A 21,977-nucleotide genomic window follows, 5' to 3' on the forward strand; every position below is an offset into this window, starting at 1 on the left:
TAAATAAGCCTGGAGTTCAAGCTGAGTGAGCCTCGCTGTTCACTGACATCAGGTTTTATCCGGCGTCCTGGAGACAAACGCATTAACGCAAACACAGACACTATGATAGAACTGTGAACTGTAATTAAATCATGTGATTGATTGTGCAAATGACTCAAACCAAACAAGCAATGTAGCCCAGTGTTTCTGCTTTCAAGCTCCGGCAGTTCAATCAGTTCTGTGTTGGGCTCCAAAGAAATAATCAAGCTGGCCTCTTGCTAAAAGGTCTGTGGCAACTTTGCTGTGTTTCTTAAATGCCACAGGCCTCCACTACCTTTAAACACATACTTTAAAAGCCACAAAGAGCCACAAACCTCCTGTTTTTTCCACTTTAGTTCATTCTGACGTTTGGCTGCACTGAGCTTCAGCGGAGGCTCCAAAACAAAACTCCCTTCTACCGCTGCAAAAACATGGCGCCATAGCACTTTCGACGTGTTCAAAAAAACCAAATCTGACGACTCAAACACTGGCGTTGCATTTTCATTGATGTACCTGTGTTTCATTCATTTTTAAGGTGTTTTAATCTGTCTGCCAGGTTCATTAGAAGCTCATGCCGAATGATGAATTGGCTCAAAATGGCTGCCAAATAACTCACTTAATTGAACGCGCTGCCAAATAGTCTAAAAGGCGCATTGATTCAGATCAAAGCAAGACGACCCACCCTTTAAGAATAAGGGCACTTTTCCCTTTAATTCTCCCCGTGGCCACTGCAGGCAGTTAAGGTCGACTTTGTCTCCCCGACTTTCCCCCACTCACTCCCCACCGTCCAACAGATGCCATTAACAAACACACACCCACTCACACAATGACCCTCACAGGCTAACTGTTCTCATCAGCATTCCGAGTGCCCAGCAGAGGTTCGTCAAGTTTATAAGGCAACAATAAACATTTATGATGTTCGGCTTGTGTGCATTTGCCACGGCACACTTTGCTGTGTCAGGACGTCTGGAATCGGCTTCATTTTTTATGCGAGCTACAAAGGGAGACGTACTGCAAATGCAAACAGTGTTTATTGCAAGGCGAATAAAAATGCACCTTGTCCTCGCAGAACATTTAAACTATTAAATTAACTGAGGGGGTTGGGGGGGGGGGGGGGGGGAAGCCAAAACGCGACACTGACCCAATCCTCTGTGATCCATCATCGTTATCTGTCAAGCTGGTACATATTGGTGGAATGGAGACACTCATGGTCCAACCATCCATCATGGTTACGCAACAGCTCCATATGTCGAGCAAGTGCATGCAGGCGCCATGTGAACATGCGCGAGTGCAATTTCCTTTTTAGGGGTCTTTTGTTTTTTGGAGGATTTGAATGAAGCTCATAATCATCTAAACCGCTTGTCAGGGGGCAGCGACAATTCTCCTCTTCTCCTCCTTGAAATTCATTTTCTTCTTCTTGTGCTCTTTATATGCAAACCTGATTCAACCGTTTTATCTAGTCATTGTGAAAACAAATGCATATTGAGTGTGTGTGTGTGTAGATTTGTTCAAAATATATGATGAATTTCTGCAGTTTGCCAAAGTGCACGTTAAACTACATTCAGTGTGTGTGCTTGAGATTACTTGAGGACATATAACATATTTACAGTAATATCTAAGACTAGTCACATTTCATTAAGTTGCAGTACATTATAAGGCAAAACAAGTAAAACAAAATAAAATGGACTCATTGGGGTTGGTAGAATAAAACTTTTCTCCACTATCACTGTTTCTGCTGCATTATAATTTAGCAGAGTTCAAAAGCAATGTACCGGTGTGCCAGCACAAAAAGGCCCGAGGTGTTTTCATTAGGTACAGTACGGCCGTTCCCCTTTTGTGCTCCTGAAAGCAATTTTCAACCGACATGAGTTATTTGTAAAATATGAGGAAAACTTGAAGAGGAACTATGTATTTCTAACCCGATTAGAAGCAGGTGCTGGATAAAAAATACACCAATAAAAAAAAATGTGTGAGTATCTGCAACTTGGCTTCAACCTCAGGACTTCAAACTGAGGCACTGTTAAATATTTGTATCCACAAAGCCGAGTGTGTAAGTTCTAATATGTGTCCGTTGCTATGCAAATGAATCCAATCAATGCGTATAATACTCTTACAACGTACACACATATGCAGACGTCGAAACCACAACCAGCACATCCTTTAGCTTTGAAAGACCATTAATACGCGACTGAGGCTTATTGCCGCCGCCGTTATCTGTGGTTCTAAATCCCAGCAGTCAAACTGCAATATCGTCAAATAGGAAGGAAGCCAGACAACCCCTTGATTAGCAATTCCAAAAAATTCCCTTAGATCCGCCAATCAAATCCGTCTGTTGCCATGGCAACACGGGATGCGTACACACAGTCTGCGAAGGGTCCTGGGCGAGGGAAGAGGTTGATTAAAGTGAAAGACCTTTCAGAAGCTCCGATGTGTGGCAACAGCGGCTAACACTGTTCTCTGCTCTGTTACAAAGGCAGTGGGAAAAAAAAAACCATCAATCCTGATTTGACACTGTGCTGTGGGTTGGAATGAGATTTTTCATATAATTGCAAATCTTTCTCAAACAAAAACACATGGTGTACACGCCGCATTGTCAAAAGCATGGGCTTGCATTTTGAGTTTAACATTTGAAAGATATCTGATATACAGGCTTGGCAAGCAACACTTTGTCACTCTTCACTCTTTGTCTTCTCTCCTTTTTCTGCAGTGGTCTTATTCCCCTCGCTAAAATACACGAGAAGTTTTAGTGTGTTTTTAGTGTCATTGATTCCTCGATTTGGGGTTTCCACTATGTTGTTTCCACTATGTTGTTTTTAAACAGCGCTCGTAAGGCTACGGCATACATTTAAAAGCCACTCTCATTTGATTAATGTAACAATATATTGTAGAATTAAGTCTGTACTAGAAATATCAAAGTTCCTGAAAATGGAGAAAAAGCTGATGATTCTTTATATTTAAAAATATACATTGAACAATACACTGTAATGACTTACATTTCCTACTACACTGGAGGGACGTTATAACAAAATCAGCAGAAGAAAGGTGACAACTATTGTGCAGATTCAGATATTATAATGTCATTAGTATGAAAATATTACTGGTATTAAGCTTGAGCGGCGTTAAGATCCTCTTGTGTTCGGCCTCCTTAATAGGATAGCACAATGTGAAGGCAGCCAAGAAAGATCTTATTAAAAAATGCAAAACTCATATGCTCTATGTATTAATCAATGGAAGCCTTTATGCAGTAATGTCTTTGCTTTAGAAAGGTCAGTTGCATCAGTAAATTGCAGTAATGGAGAGACACCGGCTTCCTTCCAGCGAGCTGCTGATTTAATGAAATCCTTTATCAAGCTGAGTCACTTCAAGTTTATTTGTATTTGTCTGATATCTCAAAGGGTTTTTAGGCTCTGAGGTCAGCAGCACATTCTATCGAAGAGGGAAAGGAACTCTAGATGGGATATAATTATCAAAATAAGATTTGATGATAATAATAATAGTAGTAATAACAGCTAACACAATAACAGCTGTAGACAGGCCTAAATAGGCTTCTAATAAGCCCGACATCATTCTAAACACAGGTATAGAGAAGGGCACAGTGTGATAATCACAAAAATTTGATATCGCAATTTTTCCTCTGAGGCATTCAAAGTGTCGCATTCAGTTGTGCGCACAAAGAAATCGTGAAAGAAATCGTCTCGTAAGTGAGAGAGAGATTCAAACCGTGCTCGCTCGCTCACCTCGGCACACGTGGCCAATAGTTGCATGCTTGTCAGATTCCCTTTTCTGTTTTTTGTCATAGAGAGACTGACGTCACCGCCACAGGTTTAGATTAATGCAGCGCTAAAATATTTTTAAGACCTGTGAAGTGGCAACTGGAGTCGCAGAGACGGAGAAAGTGAAAGGAGAGAACAGGATAAAACCCAGTCCATGCGATCTGAATATCTCACTTTGACTCTCATTGTGTGCGCGTGTATACGTACCAAGACCTTTGGGGGTGATTCCACTGCACTCCAGCGGGTTGATGGCCCAGTAGTAGTACTTGAGAGTGTGCATCAGCTGCAGGACGGTGCCGACGCGGCGGATGGTGGTGTAGATGGTGGCGGTGCCGATGAACTCCGATGAGAGATACGTGTAGAGGGACAGCTGCACCTGTGTGCACGCGCGTTTATACAGTACGCGGACAGTTAAAAGAAAAAAAAAAGGAAAGAAAAGAGTCGACACACAAACGCAACTTGTCAGACGCTTGCCGGGGAGAGACAGATATTGTGTGTGTGTGTGTGTGTGTGTGTGTGTGTGTGTACGCTGTTCACACAAAAGCCAGTTTTACTGTGAAAAGATAGACACCAAGGGAATGAGAGGAAACATATCTACAGTCGAAACCCTTTTTTTCTCTCCCCCTGCTACGTGTTATTTCTTGATGTTTCTGCGCCCGAAGCCGTCGAGCATGCGAGGAGCTCCTTGCGCAGCGGCAGCGCTGACATTTGAGCTCTCCAACTTGCTCATTTGCCTCGTCCCTCCTTCCCTGCCACCTCCTGTTCCCCTTCTCCCTTCATAACCAGTCCTCTCCATCGGCCCAACACAAGTGTGAGTCCGCGGCACAAATCTCTGAGCTCATTACAGCGGCCGCGGCGCTAAGGGCCGGCCGTGACGGGGGAGCTCCGTGTAAGCGGACAACATGAGCCCAGTGCACCGCGGCTCATCTGGGAGGGAGAGCGCACTCGGCCGGCCTCCGTTAGGTCACATTTCACGCGGCCAGCATGCGTGTTTTTTCTGCGTGCGGTTCAGCCGCAGGACGGCCCTGAAGTTCCTCGATCGCAGCACAATGGTGCTGCGTCGACACTGAGGCTTGTCGACAAACGAGCGCGTCAAAGGAAAAGCCAGCTCTTCACTTTGAGCGTGCGCAGGGGAGGATGTTGCGAGACATGACGATTTCATTCAGTCCGGAATATGACCAAGGTTATACTTGCCAATAATGACGGGGATGATATCGCCCTGCGAAGTGGAAAATGATAAAGCTAAGTGGGAGGCAGGACCGTCGGAGGGAAGTGAGACGGCAGGATTTTTCTGGTGTGCGTGTTGCTGCTTACTGCATTGACTGTGCTTGTCATGTTCTCATTATTAACCTGCGGAATTGTTGTAACGTCTACTGGCGATTCATTTTAATTTTTCTGTCAGGGCACTCAACAGTGGGTTTAAAACCTCAACACATTGAGCAGTCTAGCCGCTTTGTGCTGCTCCACGGTGTCCTGTCAACTAAGGTCGATACGCTCGTCCAGTGTTGGATTCGGACTTTCACAACTTCCTTGTTCCCCTGTGCGGCAGCAACCTGCATCTTTCCCGTCTCAGCTGCAGCGTGCCCTTGAGATCGGCACTGCTACGCCCAGGAGCCAATCCCATCTCGGAGGTCAGAGGGGAGGAGACAGGGAACATCAGGGAGTTTTTCAAATAAAAATAACGGAGGCAGAGCTGATTCACCCCGCGGGAATGCCAGGAATGCTCACGTCTAGTTTCAGAGTGAGAAGGAAAAGAGGAACTACACATCTCGTCTCGTCTCATCCCGTCCTGGGGTCTTTTCAAATGTCACTTTCTCTCTTTGTTTCCTTTGCCTGTGTGTTCTGTCCTTTCCATGTTTGACGTGCCAGATGCTACTTCCGTGTACATTGCCTCTTTTGTTCACCTCATTGTACAGGGCAATGGCCACTAAGATGGCATGTCTAAGCTCCTTCCTCTTTGTTTGATCAATTTCCCTGCATTCATTCAAAACCTCCTGTACAAGCAGAGGAGACACTATCTCTTACTTTCTTTTTCTATGCTTCTATCGTGTCTGTTCAGAATCTCTCACCCCATTAATTCTCTTATTCAGAATATCATCATCTCCCTTTTTTTGCAGCAAGGTCATGAAAACACACACACACACACACACATATATATACAGACCTTGGCAGGGGTGTGTATCCAGATGGCAGCGTTGAAGAGGACGTGGTCACAGAGCTGTTTGAGGAGTGGCGCTCCATGAGGTAAACCATCCAGATATTTGGCGAAGGACAGGAACTGTTCAAGTACGGCCCTGGTGATGTGGACTCGTGACGACTGGCCGAGGGACAGGGTTATATGACATGTGAGTTTCTTGACAAAAGGTTCTCGCCAAAAGCGGTGCATGAGTAAGCAAAAAGAAAGAAAGACTGCATCCTTATATTACAGATGATAGTCGACGCATTTGTTAAATTTTGGTGACACGGAAGACACACAGGTCGAATGAAAAAGAAAAAAGAACACCACAGAAAAAAAGGGGTGCGAGTCCACACGGTACAAATGTTCTCTTTATCACATTCCCAAAGATCAACAAATAAAAGGCTTATCTAAATCATAAGCAATTATAATTTTAGTTTCGCTTCTTTGTCATTGGCTGCTGTAAGCCTATAGTATAGCCAGTATTTAATTAAATAACACTAAATAACCTGCTGCATGGTGTTTTGTACTGCCTCTTCTTGGTTGCCTAGGTGATCAAATGCCAGAGGTGTCAAGTAAATAATTTACACCAGCAATCAATCAGTGATCTGTCTCTTTCTCCCCACATCTTTTTTTTTCTTCGTTTTACACATCAGTGGCTGTAACTTCCCACTTCAGTGGAAAAAAAAAAAATCCTATTAAAATCTGTAATGCATCTAAATCTGAAAAATAATTAAATCTCTATCTTGTGTGATAAGTATAAGGGCAACACATATATGCCGTTATGACCACAATAAAGAAGTTGTCGAGTTAAATAAGCCTTGCTAATGTGCAACCCTTGAAAAAGGAAATGGAGCTCACGTTAAGATAAACAACAACAAGGCTACTCGCCTCATTCACCCAACCACAAATAAACTTAACACATAAAACAAACTCGTCCCTTCAGGCCTTTCACTGACCTTCTCAAGCAGGTAGCCAATCACCAGAAAGCCTTTCCCTCCCAGCATCTGCTCCTGCATGGCCACTGAGCTCTTCAACAGCTCCACCAGGAACGCCAGCAGGGTAGCACTGCAACACACACGTTGTACACACACATTTCAGCAATGCTGCGCTGGAAAACTCTTGGTGGACTTGTACATGCTCTTCATTGGAGAATGTGATCAAGTCTCTGTTTGCTCTCCTCTCCACACCCGCATCCACCTCCCCGCCATGTGTTTTCATCAAGCAGGGTATTTTTGAATTTTTTCATCAATTGATCTCGGTGGACATGATGTGGAGATGCCCCGACCTTCAAACCTGCCTTTAAGGTTCATGCGCTGCAGTGATATCAGGATGACGTGAGAGCACAGAGGAGCACAGACACACCGACTCTTTTGAAAGCCACTCATCACTCCGGGTGACTGAAGGGAAATGTCACATGTGAGATTCATGTTTTACCAATGTCTCCGCATCCTTTCACCTCGTCTGCTTCTCGGTCCACATCGTGATCAGCGGCACAACCCGAAAAACAAAACAGGAAGGAAGCTGCTGGGTTCCCTTCATTTCTGCGGAGCACTCACCAGACTGTGGTGTCCACACTGCTGTCGTTGACCTGTTTGTAGTCCAGCTGAGCAAAGAGAGGAAACAGGACCTGGATGCCTCCTATGGAGTGGATGGCACTGTGGATGGAGTGGGTAACGATGGCCTTCACATCCTGCATGAACAGAAATGGGCCGTTAGTGGTTAATGGACTGTTTTGGTTGTTTGATATGTACTGTCCATTAGCTCCCTCCTGCTTTTCATCAAGACTGGTGGAAACACTGCATCTCCCTGTTGCCGCCGTGCAATAAAGATCATTTTTTTGGATCACAAAGAGGGAAAAATGGAAATCGTTTCACGCTGAAAGAATTAAAAATATTCCATAGGGCTGTGAATAGCTGTCCTGTGTTGTCTTGACCGACAAAAAAATATGCCTCTGCCTTCTGACTAAAATAACACTGTGACTATAATACAGGGTGACTCACTCTCTGCCTTTGTAAATGTGAATTACAGTGCGTGCTGCCTGAATCGCGTGTGGTTTTTTTCCAGAACTCAGAGGCAGAGGAAGAAATTCTTAGAAAACAAGACGAGCTACAAAGAGGAGCCACCATTAGTAAAGCCGAGCCTGAGTGACTGCTTAAATGCATAGCTCTGACTGGGGTGTGTGTCAGCCTGCGACAAACTAGCCCGAGAGTCAGACCGCATCGCCATTTCATTCAATCGTTCATGTATGAGCTGCTGAAAAAAGTCAGGGAGATGTGGGCGGTGATACAGAGGTCTGGAAGTGGGGACGTGATGAGCAGCCGGGAGTCGAGGCACACCGACCTGGAGCATGAGTGCATGCGGTGAGTGGACGAAGATAGAGGCGTTTTCCCTGGGCGACGACTCCAGGCAGAGCTGGGCGTCCGTCGCCTTGGCGTTGTAGGTGAAGGAGATGGAGTTGGCCAGCTTGCCGTCGTACAGCACCTGCTTGTGGTGCTCGGCCAGGTGGATGTCGCTCTCGGACTTAAACTTGAACGTGCTCTGCGGCGATGAAGACAGGAGAAGGAGGTCAGCGCGAGAAACAGCCAGAGGGGAAAAAATGTCCATAAGGGTGAGGCGGGTGGGTGTCTGTGCACGAGTTCAACAACCCGAAATGGAGAGTGATTAATTGCAGCATGTGTCCCGTGTAAACAACACGGCATTAGCTGAATGAACACGGCACTAAGCGGGGCGCTAATTCAATTAGGGCCAGAATAAAAGATGGAGAGGGGGAGCGGTCGCTGGGAGAGGAACACTCAGAGCTCCAAATGTATCTTCTCTCTTTGTAGTCTACCGACAAACACACACACACACACACACACACACACACACACACACACACACACACACACACACACACACGCACACACACACACACACAAGAAAAGTTCAGATACAAAAAATGTACACATCTGTGTAATATTATTTTCTTTGTACTGCATAACAGTTCCCTGCACATAACAACAACTTTTACTTTCTCCAGGAGCTGGAGTGTGCGGGAGAATCTTTAATTAACTGGTTTTGGTCCATATACTGTATACTGTGTGTGTGTGTGTGTGTGTGTGTGTGTGTGTGTGTGTGTGTGTGTGTGTGCATGCACATCTATGTCTAAATCTGTCTGTCTGCACTGGTCTGTGGATCCAGATTTCCTGCAGCGGTGCTGACACACACACACACACACACACACACACACACACACACACACACACACACACACACACACACACACACACACACACACACACACACAAAGCCCCGCAGATGACTGGCCAGCGAATTTGCTCTGCCACCGCTTGCAGCAGCTCCAGGCAAAGTGCGCTCCCCCCTTCACATATGTGGGTCCCCGAGTGCCTCGCTCAGCCTGACAGCACAGGAAAGCCCCGGGCCGCTCACAGACCTGCAGGCCCGTCCTATTCGAAAACCTTTCATCTGAGGTCTAATGTAGAAAAATGTGCCCTAAGCAGTTTCAACCATGCAGAACAAAATTTCACACCGGAGCACAATGGAGACGTCTGAAGAAAAGAGCCTCTCTGTAGTGTATCATCCTTAGCCTCGTGTCCCATCCCTATAAATAACTGATACAAATTACTAGTCTGCCTCTGAAACACACTTTTCCACACACACACATTCTTGCCAGCAAAACATTACTTGCAAGCGCACGTAATGGTAATTACATGATAGGACACCATGTCTAAGTTTGCATTTCCTGACTCCAGAACAAATTACTTCAGTAAAATACAAGAGCTGATGACCCCGTGTTGAAAAGATTATCTATTAAACCGCTGTGTTTAAAAAGTGTATCCGTTAAAGGACCCGAGAATAGTGCAGCCATGTGCAGGGACAATAAATCACAAACACAAATAAATTGCTCTCCGGGCCCTTGGGATGGAAAAAAAAAAACATTGAATAGCCTGAACGTGAAATTAATATACTTATTAAGGTGCAAAATTTTTTTTGCAGAGTAAGCCCATTTATTGTGGTGCATTTATGTGTGTGTGTGTGTGTGTGTGTTCTTTTTATAGAAATGTGAGCTTGAATTGATGTTGCTGCGCTAAACGAGGGAGGCAGGTACAGTAGCTGAAAGTGTAAAAGAGCTTTGCTGACTCTTTAAAGTGCAGTATTATAGGATGTATGGAGGAAATCAACAGGCAGTGGGAGAAATATGCAAGAGTAAATACGTAAATCTTTACACAGCTGTGCTTTAACATATGTGTCCCTCACCTGGTTTCACAAGCGCAGGGAAGTGAAAGGGGACAACTCCCGCCTGTCTTTCATACCTGACAGCTGCAGATACGACACTGGCCTGCAGTGACAACCAACACGCCCACATCTGCTCCACTTAGCTCAGCCCGTGCCGCTCTGCATAAATTAAAATCTAAAAGTGGTCCAAGAATAAGTAAGCAATGTTAAACATCTACCAAGACATTTGAGGCCAGCTTGTTAGGACACGCCATTCAGGACCAAGGTTCAGAATGGCAGACAAATACATGAGACGCACACAGACGAGACATACGATACAGATGTCCAGATCGACTGACATGGTTCAGGAATTACGTTAAAGCCAGATTGTTGGCAGTGCCCTGCGGTGGGGACATCTGGACCCCGATGAGCTGCACAACCAGTGGCATGAGCAGCGACACGCTCGACAACACGTGAGCGACGGGGGGGGGGGACAAAAGCGCAAAAAACAACACTGGAGCGTCCTCAGCCCACACAGAAAAACAAGATGCTGTGTTCCGTCATCTTCTTTCATTAGGGTTAGGGTTACAGCGTCCAGCAGGAGCGCCGAGCTGCGCACACATACAGATATTCGGTAGATACACACAGCGTGCCATGTGCCATCATGAGTCACGTCAAGCAGGGAGACCTTGAACAACCTCACTGAGCTGAAGGCTTGTTTAGCAGCGCGAGCAGAGAGGGCCTGTCTGCTTTTTGCTCCTCATTATTGAACAGTAACACTGACAGTGGCGGAAGCCAAGAGGCTTTATTTAGACACACACACACACACACACACACACACACACACACAGTACGCACTGACACAGTTCTCTACAGCACCGATCGGGCAACACCGCAGGATCAGCTTGTCATATAGACACATCATCATCCGTGTGAAATCGTGAGAACAAGCACTGGCCTCCCCTCACATTTAAGACTGGAGACTGTGTGACACAAGCTGTGTTCCCCTGGCAGTCGCCATTTAGCCGGGCAAAAAAACGAAACAACCTGCGCACTCGTCGTTTCAACGCCAGGACGGAGGCCTGCGGCTTTGAAACAACTGAGCCGTTTAATGGTCTCCTCTGAGAAGCCCGTTCTGCGCCACGCAGAGAGGCAATCATTTGACTGATCAGCATCAAGAATCTGTGGGCTGTGACCGGCACGGAAATCCGTATCGGTGGCAGAGAAACAAGCAAATCCCGAGCGCGTGATCCTCAGGGAGGAACGTGTGAGGGCCTTAGTCTACAACCTGCCTCGTGTTACTGTATATGATGCAAGTGAGAGTTTGAGAGAGAGAGGGAGAGAGAGAGAGAGAGAGGGAGAGAGAGAGGAGGTTCGTGAGGCCATTCACCAATCTAAGTTCACTCTGCATGCTGTCAGTATGTTTCCCCATCAGCCTCGTCCTTATTGGGTCTTGATAATTAGATCAAAATCAGTATATATAAGGTGTTGTCGAAATACCAGCAGCTGTTTGCACACATCAGCAGCCTCAGGGATCCCCGCAGTCTCATGGTGCCGGAATCCAGACAGTTTTGGACACCTTCATAAGCAAGTGGCCCGAGGCGCGCAAAGTCAGCCAAAATAGTGATGCCGCAAAGTGTCGCGGCATCTCAGCTGTCACCGACAGCCGAGCCAAGAGGCAAGGATGAGCAACGAGAACAACATCACCCGACACAATTAACAGATGCGCTTTTGACAAAGATGAAATGGTTTGCTAGATTTAATTGTTCAAGTAAAATGTGAGGATAATTGGTGGAAATTGTTTTTCCAAGTGGCAGTAGTGTGACTGCAAACTTGACTAGAACAACCTAGAAACTGACACATTCCATTGTATGAAAAGAATCCTGTTAAAATATCCACTTTTGGACTTTTTCTGACCTTGTTATAAATAATAACCAGATAAGATCAATAGAAATTAACACATTTGGAGTACTCGAGCTTATTCGAGGCTGAGTGGGTATTTGTTAAAAAGAATGTGTTGGGAATATGTGTCATAAACAGAGAACACTCCGCAGATTTAAAACCTATAGTATGTACTTTAACTGCCAAGGAAAAGCGTGACCGAATAGCCAAAATGACACCCTGGTGCAAGCAATTTTTGTGATTGACACCCCGAGAATGATTGATGGCCTCAACCACTACAAGCAGAAATATGTAAGCTGCAAGGAAAAACGGCATTAAGTAATACTGACAACACCATCCTCAGGGTATTCTGTCAGGCAAACGGTGCATGACACTGATGCGCTGTAAAGCGTACAGAGAATATATCATTCGCTGGCTGATAAGGTAGTATCAGGCCGCCGTCTCACCTTGTATCCCGGGCCAAGCTGGTGAATTGCAAAGATCTGAGCTGGGTTGAGAGCTTCACTGAATACATAAATGGCTCCCAGCTGACCGCAAAACACCCTGTTAGCATCCGCTGTCTCTGATGAGCCCAGGAAACATTTGTCATAACTCTGGAAAGAAGAAAAAGAGACAACAGTAGACAACAATGCAAAATTACCTATCGTGGAAAACATTTACAATTTTCAGGCGGGCAAGTCCTTTAATGTTGAGGGGCAATGACGGATAATTGTAACACAGTTTATTTAAAGTTCAACACTAAACTAATTCTAGCTTTGCTAAACCTGTAAGCCACAGGTGCACCACCTACAACTTTTGTTTTCAAGTTTGTCGAGCATCACATTTAAAAGACGTCTCAAGAGTTGATTAATAATTCATTTCCAGCCCCTGCTCATTTAAGTTTTGCGGCACTCAGCAATGATGATGATGGACACAGCGGATGGCGATGAACTTTCGATGGCTGCTCCCATTGAATCATTCTGTTACTCTTTTGCCATCACCTACCATCACAGTCTTTCTGTCCACTTGCCGTCCATCTGCTCCATCCCTCTGATTACTTTCATCACTCTTAATGTTTTATTTATCTGCTTCTTCGGAGTGATGAAATAAGCTCATTTTTTGGTTGAAGGTTGAGGAATTTCTTACAGAGAAAAACCCCAGCGTTCAGTAATTGCAGCAATGTCAAGAGCCAGCCGGGATGTATAATGACGGCTGTGCTGCCACGGAGAGGTCGGGCTAACTGTCCCCCTGCTAAATTGAAAAGTGGCAAGTTTGAGTTTGGGTGAGCTGCGCTGGAGGCGGGCCAAAGGACAACTCTGCGTCAGCTGACGAATGCAGAGGGGCGAACCTCAAATGTTTGCCAGTGTGAAGTAAAGGCAGACAAACACTAGATTTCTGAGACTGATACAGAAGCCCCGCTATAATAGGAATACATATTTTAGAGAGAAACATTTTACGAGCCAATAGCCATCAAATTTGGTTGGGGTGAAATCTTACATGCAATTTTTCATCATTAAGATCAGAGGCTAGAACACAACGGCTCCTTGATATTTTAAGCATCGGTGTTCTTACGTCATTGGTGTTGACGTGCCAGGCCATATCACCGTAGGACACCAGTTGACCGTTAACGTAGCAACGAATCTCGGAGTTCCTCCAGCGGTTGTAGATGTGGACGATGCTGATCATGTACCACTGAAAAAAAATCATACAAAACTCATTCAAAAAAGATGACACATAAAAACAAAAACTGTATTCTTTTATTCTTCTGTATTGTTCTTTTAATAAATTCATATGTCACGGCCTCTGCCTGATCTATACGTCTATATCTACGTTTGATGCTTTTGTGTTTTATTTTCAGTACACTGGCACTGTTGGCCGCCAAATTCATTATATTGATAGGACAAATGTAAGTAAACTCGTTAAAGCCTGCGGTGAGCCGAAGATTATCGAACAAACACAAATTACTGAAGAATACAGATATGAGCCTCCTGCTGTGAAATAATTAATTTTAATTTTTTTTTTTTTCTTTTTTTTTTGCGTTAAAAATTCAAGTTGTTGCAATATTGGGAATGGTCCATATAATCATTTGATCTCCATGGGACCAAATGATGGCGTGAGTGTGCGTGTGTACGTGCGTGCGTGTATTGATTATCTTCCCTGCTGACAACACACAGGTTCTCCTGGAGGGAGGACTGAAATGGGGGGGGGGGGGGGGGGGGGGGGGGGCTATTGAGGTAGGGATAAAAGCTAGAATTTAACAGGAGAACACAAGGCTACAGACTGGACAATATCATGCTCACATGCAAGCTCTCTCACACACACACACACACACATTAACACGTGCAGACTGTGGACGGAATGCTGTGCGACACGGTGACTTATACATTGATCAAATGAAACCGCTCGGAACTTTGTTAGGCAGTTATGAGATTCTACTGGGTCAGCAAATACAGCAGAAGGCCACCTCATCAAGTGTGTGTGTGTGTGTGTGTGTGTGTGTGTGTGTGTGCGTGTGTGCATACAAGGGTGTGTACATGTGTTTGTGTGCAGGGCCGTGGCAAAATGCTGACAGTGCAGGCGAGGGGCAGTGTTTAGGTCTTAATTGACAGACCTTATCTAGACTCAATAACACTCCTAGTGAGTGCAAGGAGAGATAGATGAAGAGAGCAGCCCCACAGTCCCGACGCCGTCTCGTCTTACGGGCGACAAAGGATAACAAACTCTCCACCCAAATCAGAATTTGACTGTTATTTCGAATCAGCTGTGTGAATGTGTGTGTGTGTCTTTGTGTGTGTGTCTGTGTGTGTGTGTGTGTGTGTGTGTGTGTGTGTGTGTGTTTTCTTACCTTGCGGGGTTGGAAATCATATTTCACACAGTGCTGGAATCCTTTTCCTTTCGATTTCAACGACGTAACGATGAGACAGTTTCCCACAAAGTGAGCGGAGTAGCCTATTCCTTTACTGGTGCGAAAACTGCGGGGGAATCAGAGAGAAGTTCCACTTATTTCAGGTTTGTTGTCAGTTCAGGCGCTGTGTTTGAAAGGACACCTTCAGTTGTGGTGCTTCTTAACGGAATCTGTGCAATCGAATTATATCCACTGGGGCGTTTCAGTCGATTTCAGTGAAACTGAAGTACTTGACAGATTTTGAACGGATATTCATAAAAATCTGCTAAAAGTAAGTAGAATCATATATTTTCCAAATTAAGTCTGAGCGTGCCGTCTGGTTTGCTTTGTCACGAGTGGCTTTAAACGATATAATTTTTCTGCAAACTGTGACTGTAACTCGGGCCAACTGCATTTTAAAAAACTTTTTCACAGATAGAATTATACCTTAAAAAAAAACCTGCGTACCAAAATACCAGCAGGACTCCTCTCACACCAAACATACCACCGTATTTGAGCCAATTGCAGGCACAAAAGTCCTGATGTTCTTTGCAGCGGCACCGGGGGTCTCGGAGAACCTCTACTGATCTCTCTCCCTGCCATGTTTTCCCCCCACCACGCCTCTCCTCCTGCACATGTCAGCTCCGCGCACAAAACCCAGTCTCGCAGCCAAGCAATTTCGTGAAGCAGCAAGAGACACTTTGCTTCTGAAAAAAAAGGGCCAGAGGGATCACACGCATGGCAGAACATAAATCCCTCCAAAGTGAATCCCCGATATACGTTGGGAGTGCATATGGCGTGTTATCGCGGGCCTTCGTGTAGCTGCGGAGGCCGGTATCGGACAGGTGGCTGGAGTGGCAGCTGCGGCGGGGTGATAAGACCCGGGCCAGAGGAGAGGCGGGCGCCCTCCCTCTCTCGCGCTTTGCTTACCATGACAACCTGACAAAGGGTCACTAAGGAAACAGGACACCCTAACGCCTTCTTTTTTTTTTCGCGATTAGAGCTCGTGTCTGCGATGGTACACCCAGAGAGTATATAGATGTATGACATCCATCCTGTAGATGACTTGCTCCTCGAGTCATTCGCAGAAGAAAAAAAAGAAATCAGTTCGACTGTGTGAGGGGCAGAGGTAAAAGGAGGACGCCGCTGGTTTGCGTCACAGATTGAAGAGGTGGGGAGCGGCAGAGTAAAAGGAGTTCAATTAAATGAAAGGTCAAAGCTAATGAGGCTTCATCGTGGCTAACGGCTTGCACTTACTACGCTTACGCTGTGGCCAGCGAGGCCCGGCAAGCTGAGGCCTCCACGCGGCAGCACACTCGCAGCGGGACATTTACGTCTACGTTCCAATTCATTGTCCGTTCATCCATTATCTTTCTGTCCGTGTCATCAGCCCGATGAGTGAAATGTACATCATCCGCAGTGTTTCAGTCAAGAAACTCTCAGAATGAAAACAACCCCTGTGTCTGTGCTTCAGGAAGAAGTCGCAGGAAAAAGTTTACAGACCTTATTTGTTCGGCACAGTGAAGCCGCCGTGCAGGAGGAATTATTTCTTCGAACAATACACATTCAGCTACTCTGTCTTTGGGCCAACAGATCGCTGACGGATTAGTGAGACGCGAGCAGAATAATGAACGCTGCAAAAATTCGGTTACAGTTTGGTGCTTCGCTCGGTTGTAATCACGTTCTAAATTGAGCTTCTTTGGATGTTGCACAGCTGTGCCAAACAAACAATTCTGCCATATTACTTCTTGATCAGCGAACCCTCTCAACCTCGCCAGAATCCATCACCGGCCCAAAACGTGGATTCCGTGTGCAGACGGCGTTCCATTACACACCTCGCACGCTGTTGACAGCTAATGTGTGAGATCACGAGGCCCGAGCGGAGGCCTGCAAAAGGGTTGAGTGCTTTCTCTCATCGTGGTTAAGTGCGGCGCACTCTCCTTCAGCCTGCGTCACTTATGTTCACTTCAGTTACGTGAAGTTCCCTCTTACTCCAAACCAGAAAGGGCCGCTGTCAGTAAGGAACTTGGCACCGGACGCATTTGACTGACCATCTGACTGCCATTCTGAAGGACTGAGCAAAGTTTAGCACCGGTGTTTGTTTGTCTTTTAATTTCTTTTCCTCTATCGAACTCTCCTCTGGCAAACACGTCGACGTGTCACTGGGTCAACGACCGTTTAAGGGTGTGGATTTTAGAAAAAGTACAATATGACGTTTTCAGTAGTATCCCCCATGAATCGTGTAGCGATAAAAAGAAATTGTTATTGTTATATGTATAAAAAAAAAAAATTCATCCAGGTCGACTACCGCTGTACTTACCAATAGAGGTATGGTTTGTCTTTATCCACATTGATGTTGTTGAGTGGATCCTGTCTGAACCAAGTGTTGATGGTGAATCCGTTCTGGTAAGGCCATTTGGCGATTGGTGGCAGTGCTATAGCCTGGGGAGTGAAAGGCTAATTAAGATGTGTGCTGACTCACACAATGCAAAACAAGGACGCCGTCACAATCTGTCTACTTCTTTGCTAACGAGGCTCAGGCGCGTGTCTCGTGTGTGCCTCACCGCCGCGCTGCGTCCTGGAAAGTTGAAGAAGGTGTCAGGACCGTGTCTCTGAGGCATCTGGTTCAACACCGACAAGAGCTTGATGGCGTGCCTTGGCTGGAGGAGAGGAGAGGAGAGGAGACAGTTATCGGTATTATCAAGTGACAGATGTAGCATATCAGAGGCGCAGGGGAGAGAATCTGTAGAGGAAAAAAGAAAAAAACACATAATGTGACATCACATCTCTACCACAACCCCACTGGATCAATAACTCTTCAATCCCCTCAGCCCTCCCCCGATAACACCTCATCAATACCATGGCAACCCTTTATTGATCTGTCTCTGGAGAGGGCAGCGATCGCTATTGGACAGAAGAGGTGTGGAGAGATGGGTGAAGGGATGGATGATGGGTCCTGCTGTGGACCACTGATCGCTGACCAGGGGTTGTTGATGGCGGTTGTGGAGGGGAGATTGACGAGAAGGAACAAGGGTATATTGACTCGGCTGGTGGACGGCAGCAGCTGCCGAGGCATCACACAACCCTACAGTGGGCAGGGAGGGCATTGCAGAAGGTCGAGTCGCATGAACGCATCCTAAATTCATCTTATTAACGTGCGCTTAAAGTAAAACCTGGCATTGTAGCTCTGAAGGTAAACATGATTCAGCAACTGCATGACCTATCCAACTTTAAGCAGAAATCAATTTCTTTAAGACAAGATAAGGTAAGATATACCTTAATTCGTCCCACAATGGGGAAATTTGGGCATTACAGCAGCAAAGTGGACAGAAGAATATAGAAAGATTTTTAAAAAAGCAATAGGTATGTACAAAATATAACAGAAAATATAAAAAAAATATAATAATAATAATAATAATATTAATACATCACCTTCTAAACCAAAGTTACAAATTGCTTTACAAGGGTAAAAACCGGTTCAAACAATCGGAACATAAGATAAAAGGGTAATAAGGAAATAAACATCAACAAAAATAAACAAATAAAAAATAAGACCGGAAATTGTAAATTCACTATCGTTTGGCTAACACTAGGAGGGTTTTATTTAATTTTTTTGTAACTGTAGGTGATTTAAAAGATTCTGCGCAAATCTCCAAGGCTTTTCTAATGACCTGCTTTAAGTACTTTTTTCATCAACTGATGACAACAACCACATAACTGCTATTTGGTATAGTACACCACGATTAGCAACATTTCTGGGCTGGCAGTGCAAGTGTAGAGAAAGTCATAGATGAACAGATGTGGCCACCTGGAATCTCCATTCGTCTAGTGAAAAAGTCTGACAGAGGGAAAGAAGGGGGGGGGGTGCCTGGTAATAGATGGTGGTAAGATGCATAAACAGTGTGAGTATATGGCAGGGGGCTGCTGAGAAGATGTCAGCCCTCTCACCAGGAGAAAAACCATTCAGAGGCAATATTGCTTTAATCAGCGTGTTTCACCTTCACGGCTGATTAGGCTGTTAGTTATCGCTCTGACAGAAGTAACTCAGTTAAGCCTCTTTTACATTTTTAATGTCAATTACAAGGGAAAAGTTAAACAAGAGCCCAATTGCCCTTGTTTTGACATACACTCCCAAATCAATCCAAACACACACGCGCACGTGCGCGCACACACACACACACACACACACACACACACACACACACACACACTTTTTACAACCATGTCATTAAATTACATCCAGACTAATTGCACACACAAAAAAACTTGTGCGCCATAGTTAATCTAGTGTCAAATAAATTTAGCTTCTACATCTATTGACTGTTGAACACTGGCATATCAGGGACTGTGAAATACATCAATGTGAATATATCAATGTAAAAAAATCCGGAGAAGAACAACAAAAAAAAGTTCAAAAGTTAACATCAAAAATGACACCTAAGGTTATAAAAAAAAAATTTAAACTAAGTGACCAGTTCTGGTTAAAAGAATGCTGAACACGTTTAGAGCTGAGGTTCTCAAAGTGACTGATAAAAATTGTGTGATGGGGTGGGAGGTGGGTGTCTTCTCCCATTGCAGTGAATGTATTTCCAGTGCACTGCAGCACGAGGGAGTTCTCAGTAAGATGACAATATCCAGTCACCGACTGTTGGCCGTTCTCGCAATATGAAACAAAAAAAAGGATGACGTTAATGTTGATGTTTGCCTAGAACACGCAGAGCACCGATGGACGCCAGAGCATGTGTCTATCAAGCAAAAACTATTGCTGTGGTCCTAATGCGAATAACACCTCCTCGTACAGTTCAGGGCTTTCTTTTATTCTAAGTGTCCACCAACTCACCCAGATGCCATTGTCCCCCCTCAGCATACTGAAGAGCAGCTTCAGCTCCTTGACTGTGATGCTGTAACTGGCCATGACTCCCAGCATGTCCACCAGGAGGTCTGAGGAAACACAGGCAGAGGCAGAAAGTGAGCGTAAGACGGCAGAAACAGGACAATCCAAATGTGAGTGTGTGTGTGTGTGTGTGTGTGTGTGTGTGTGTGTGTGTGTGTGAGTCAGCATTTGGAACCTCCCTCTACTGACACACGGCGAGTGTTGACTAATACATTTATTTTTTTTTCAGTGCGGTCAGGATTCCAGCGTGATCCATCTAAGTCCTCAGAGCTCCTCCATTGTGTACAAAATGCACACATCCTTGAATGTCAACCAGAGCTGCTTAATGCAGCAAATCTGTACAGCGCACTGCCAATCTGACATCTTGTTGCATAAGTAACATATAGATCTCAGTGAGTGAGGTAAACACACACAGATACCCTCAGCTAATACAGGCAGGCTTGCCCATTGTGCACATGAGGCATTTTCTAAATGTGTGTGGAACTATTCCTTTAATTTGTTCACAATTTAATACGCAGTGGGAACTCTGTAACAGCCTGAAAACAACTGCACGAAGGCTGCTAATGAGCTCTCGTTCAACGACCACATGTCGTAAAAACAGGGCATCAAAATGTTTCCCTCCCAATATTAAAGCAGCCATCAGACGACTACACTGTGTTAATTGTTTGGGTCCAAATGACCTTCCTGCATCACTGACGCTCACGTCGCACAGCCACAGCCGATTCCGTGCGGATAAGGCCGAGGCGCAGCGCAGCCCTCTCAGAGCGAGGCAATCTGCCCACAAAGGTTCCCCTTTCCTGTTAGGCCTGCTCGATATGAATAGAGTCTTTCCACAATATTTAATAAGCCAGAGCCCGGCGATAGGGAGTAAACCAGGAGGCCGGCTCACCGAGGTTCTTGGTGTGAGAGGAAAACGGCGTACACAATGTCCTAGATTTAAAACCCCTAAGCTCTGTTTCTGGTAGGATCAATCCATGTAGGTCATTTTGAATAAAAAAGGGGAAGCTACAAGCATTGGCATTAAATTGATTTAAGTTATGTACACTCTGCTGTGGCGAGCAGTAATAAGTCACAGAAGTTATAAAACACATTATCCTGCGGCGGGAGATAGGCCAGAGAGGACACTGGGGGGTGGGACACACACACACACACACACACACACACACACACACACACACACACACTCGAAAGCATCATTAAGGGGGAGTCAAGGCCAACATGATCATGTGCGGCTGTGTATGTGCAGCTTTGCAAACAAGCCCCTGATACAAACTGCAGCACACATGGAAACACACTGAGGTATGAACGCTGCTTCTCCTGCACGAGCGGGTTGTTATGGATGTCTGACTGCAGCGCAAACACACATGAAATACGACCATTGGCTGAATTCGGTTGAATTATTTTTTGTAAATTTGAACAAAACTTCCAATGTACCATACTTTGTCATGTGCTAGACCAATTTTTTTGTGGTTGTGTTTCCCACGGATAAACGCTCCAAAGTAAAGGACATAGTGTCGACTCCAATAGAGATTTAATGTCAAATGTTGTCTTCCATCTAAAAGATTGAGCCCACAAAGTCATAAAAAAAAGCAAAGGTTTCCTTCAAAATTTAGTATCACACGTGGCATATGGTTTTCTCGCTTTCCTTTCTATTACAAGTGTTTTTTTCCTCCTACACACACAGCCCTCTCTGGAATTCAGGAGTTGACGCTCTTCGTGTGATTTTGAAAGGCACTCGTTGGAAAATCACTACTCTACCTGTCTGAAGTCATTAACAGTGCAGAGCGAAATAAAAAATGAAATAACAAACCTTCACAACCGGTCTTTGTATCAATTAAACATCATAAACCGATGCTGCAAGACAGTGCAACGTTCTTAGTTTGGTGTAAAAGTCAGTCTTTCCATGGAATGCAGTATTTTGCACCTCTGACGCAGTTGCAATGATTTTAACGTATGCATTCAAAGACGTACACTGCATATAATAATAATTTATATTTTGCTGAATGTAAAGATAAATGAAGTGATACATAGATCAATTAATATATTAAAAATAGATAGGAATCCATCTGTCATCATGTGTTTGTCTAAACAGTGATGCCAGAAATCATAATTTATCTTTGCATCATTGTGTGT

At 44.9% G+C, this 21,977-nt stretch overlaps 1 protein-coding gene across 19 annotated transcripts in view; it reads right to left on the reverse strand.

Moving 5' to 3' along the window:
• Positions 1–21,977, reverse strand: part of LOC118300810 (neurobeachin) — an 80,085-nt gene that overhangs the window by 31,792 nt on the left and 26,316 nt on the right. For all 19 annotated transcript variants that reach the window (XM_035625611.2, XM_035625602.2, XM_047329010.1 and 16 more), the window contains exons 3-13: positions 19,791–19,891; positions 17,515–17,610; positions 17,271–17,392; positions 14,912–15,038; positions 13,639–13,758; positions 12,534–12,680; positions 8,311–8,508; positions 7,527–7,660; positions 6,927–7,035; positions 5,956–6,108; positions 3,999–4,167 (exon numbers count right to left, since the gene is read on the reverse strand). In XM_035625611.2, the coding sequence (XP_035481504.2) occupies positions 3,999–4,167; positions 5,956–6,108; positions 6,927–7,035; positions 7,527–7,660; positions 8,311–8,508; positions 12,534–12,680; positions 13,639–13,758; positions 14,912–15,038; positions 17,271–17,392; positions 17,515–17,610; positions 19,791–19,891 (1,476 nt within the window). The remainder of the gene's footprint in view (positions 1–3,998; positions 4,168–5,955; positions 6,109–6,926; positions 7,036–7,526; positions 7,661–8,310; positions 8,509–12,533; positions 12,681–13,638; positions 13,759–14,911; positions 15,039–17,270; positions 17,393–17,514; positions 17,611–19,790; positions 19,892–21,977) is intronic.

Source organism: Scophthalmus maximus, chromosome 2 (genome assembly GCF_022379125.1).
Source record: "Scophthalmus maximus strain ysfricsl-2021 chromosome 2, ASM2237912v1, whole genome shotgun sequence".
NCBI lineage: Eukaryota > Metazoa > Chordata > Actinopteri > Pleuronectiformes > Scophthalmidae > Scophthalmus > Scophthalmus maximus.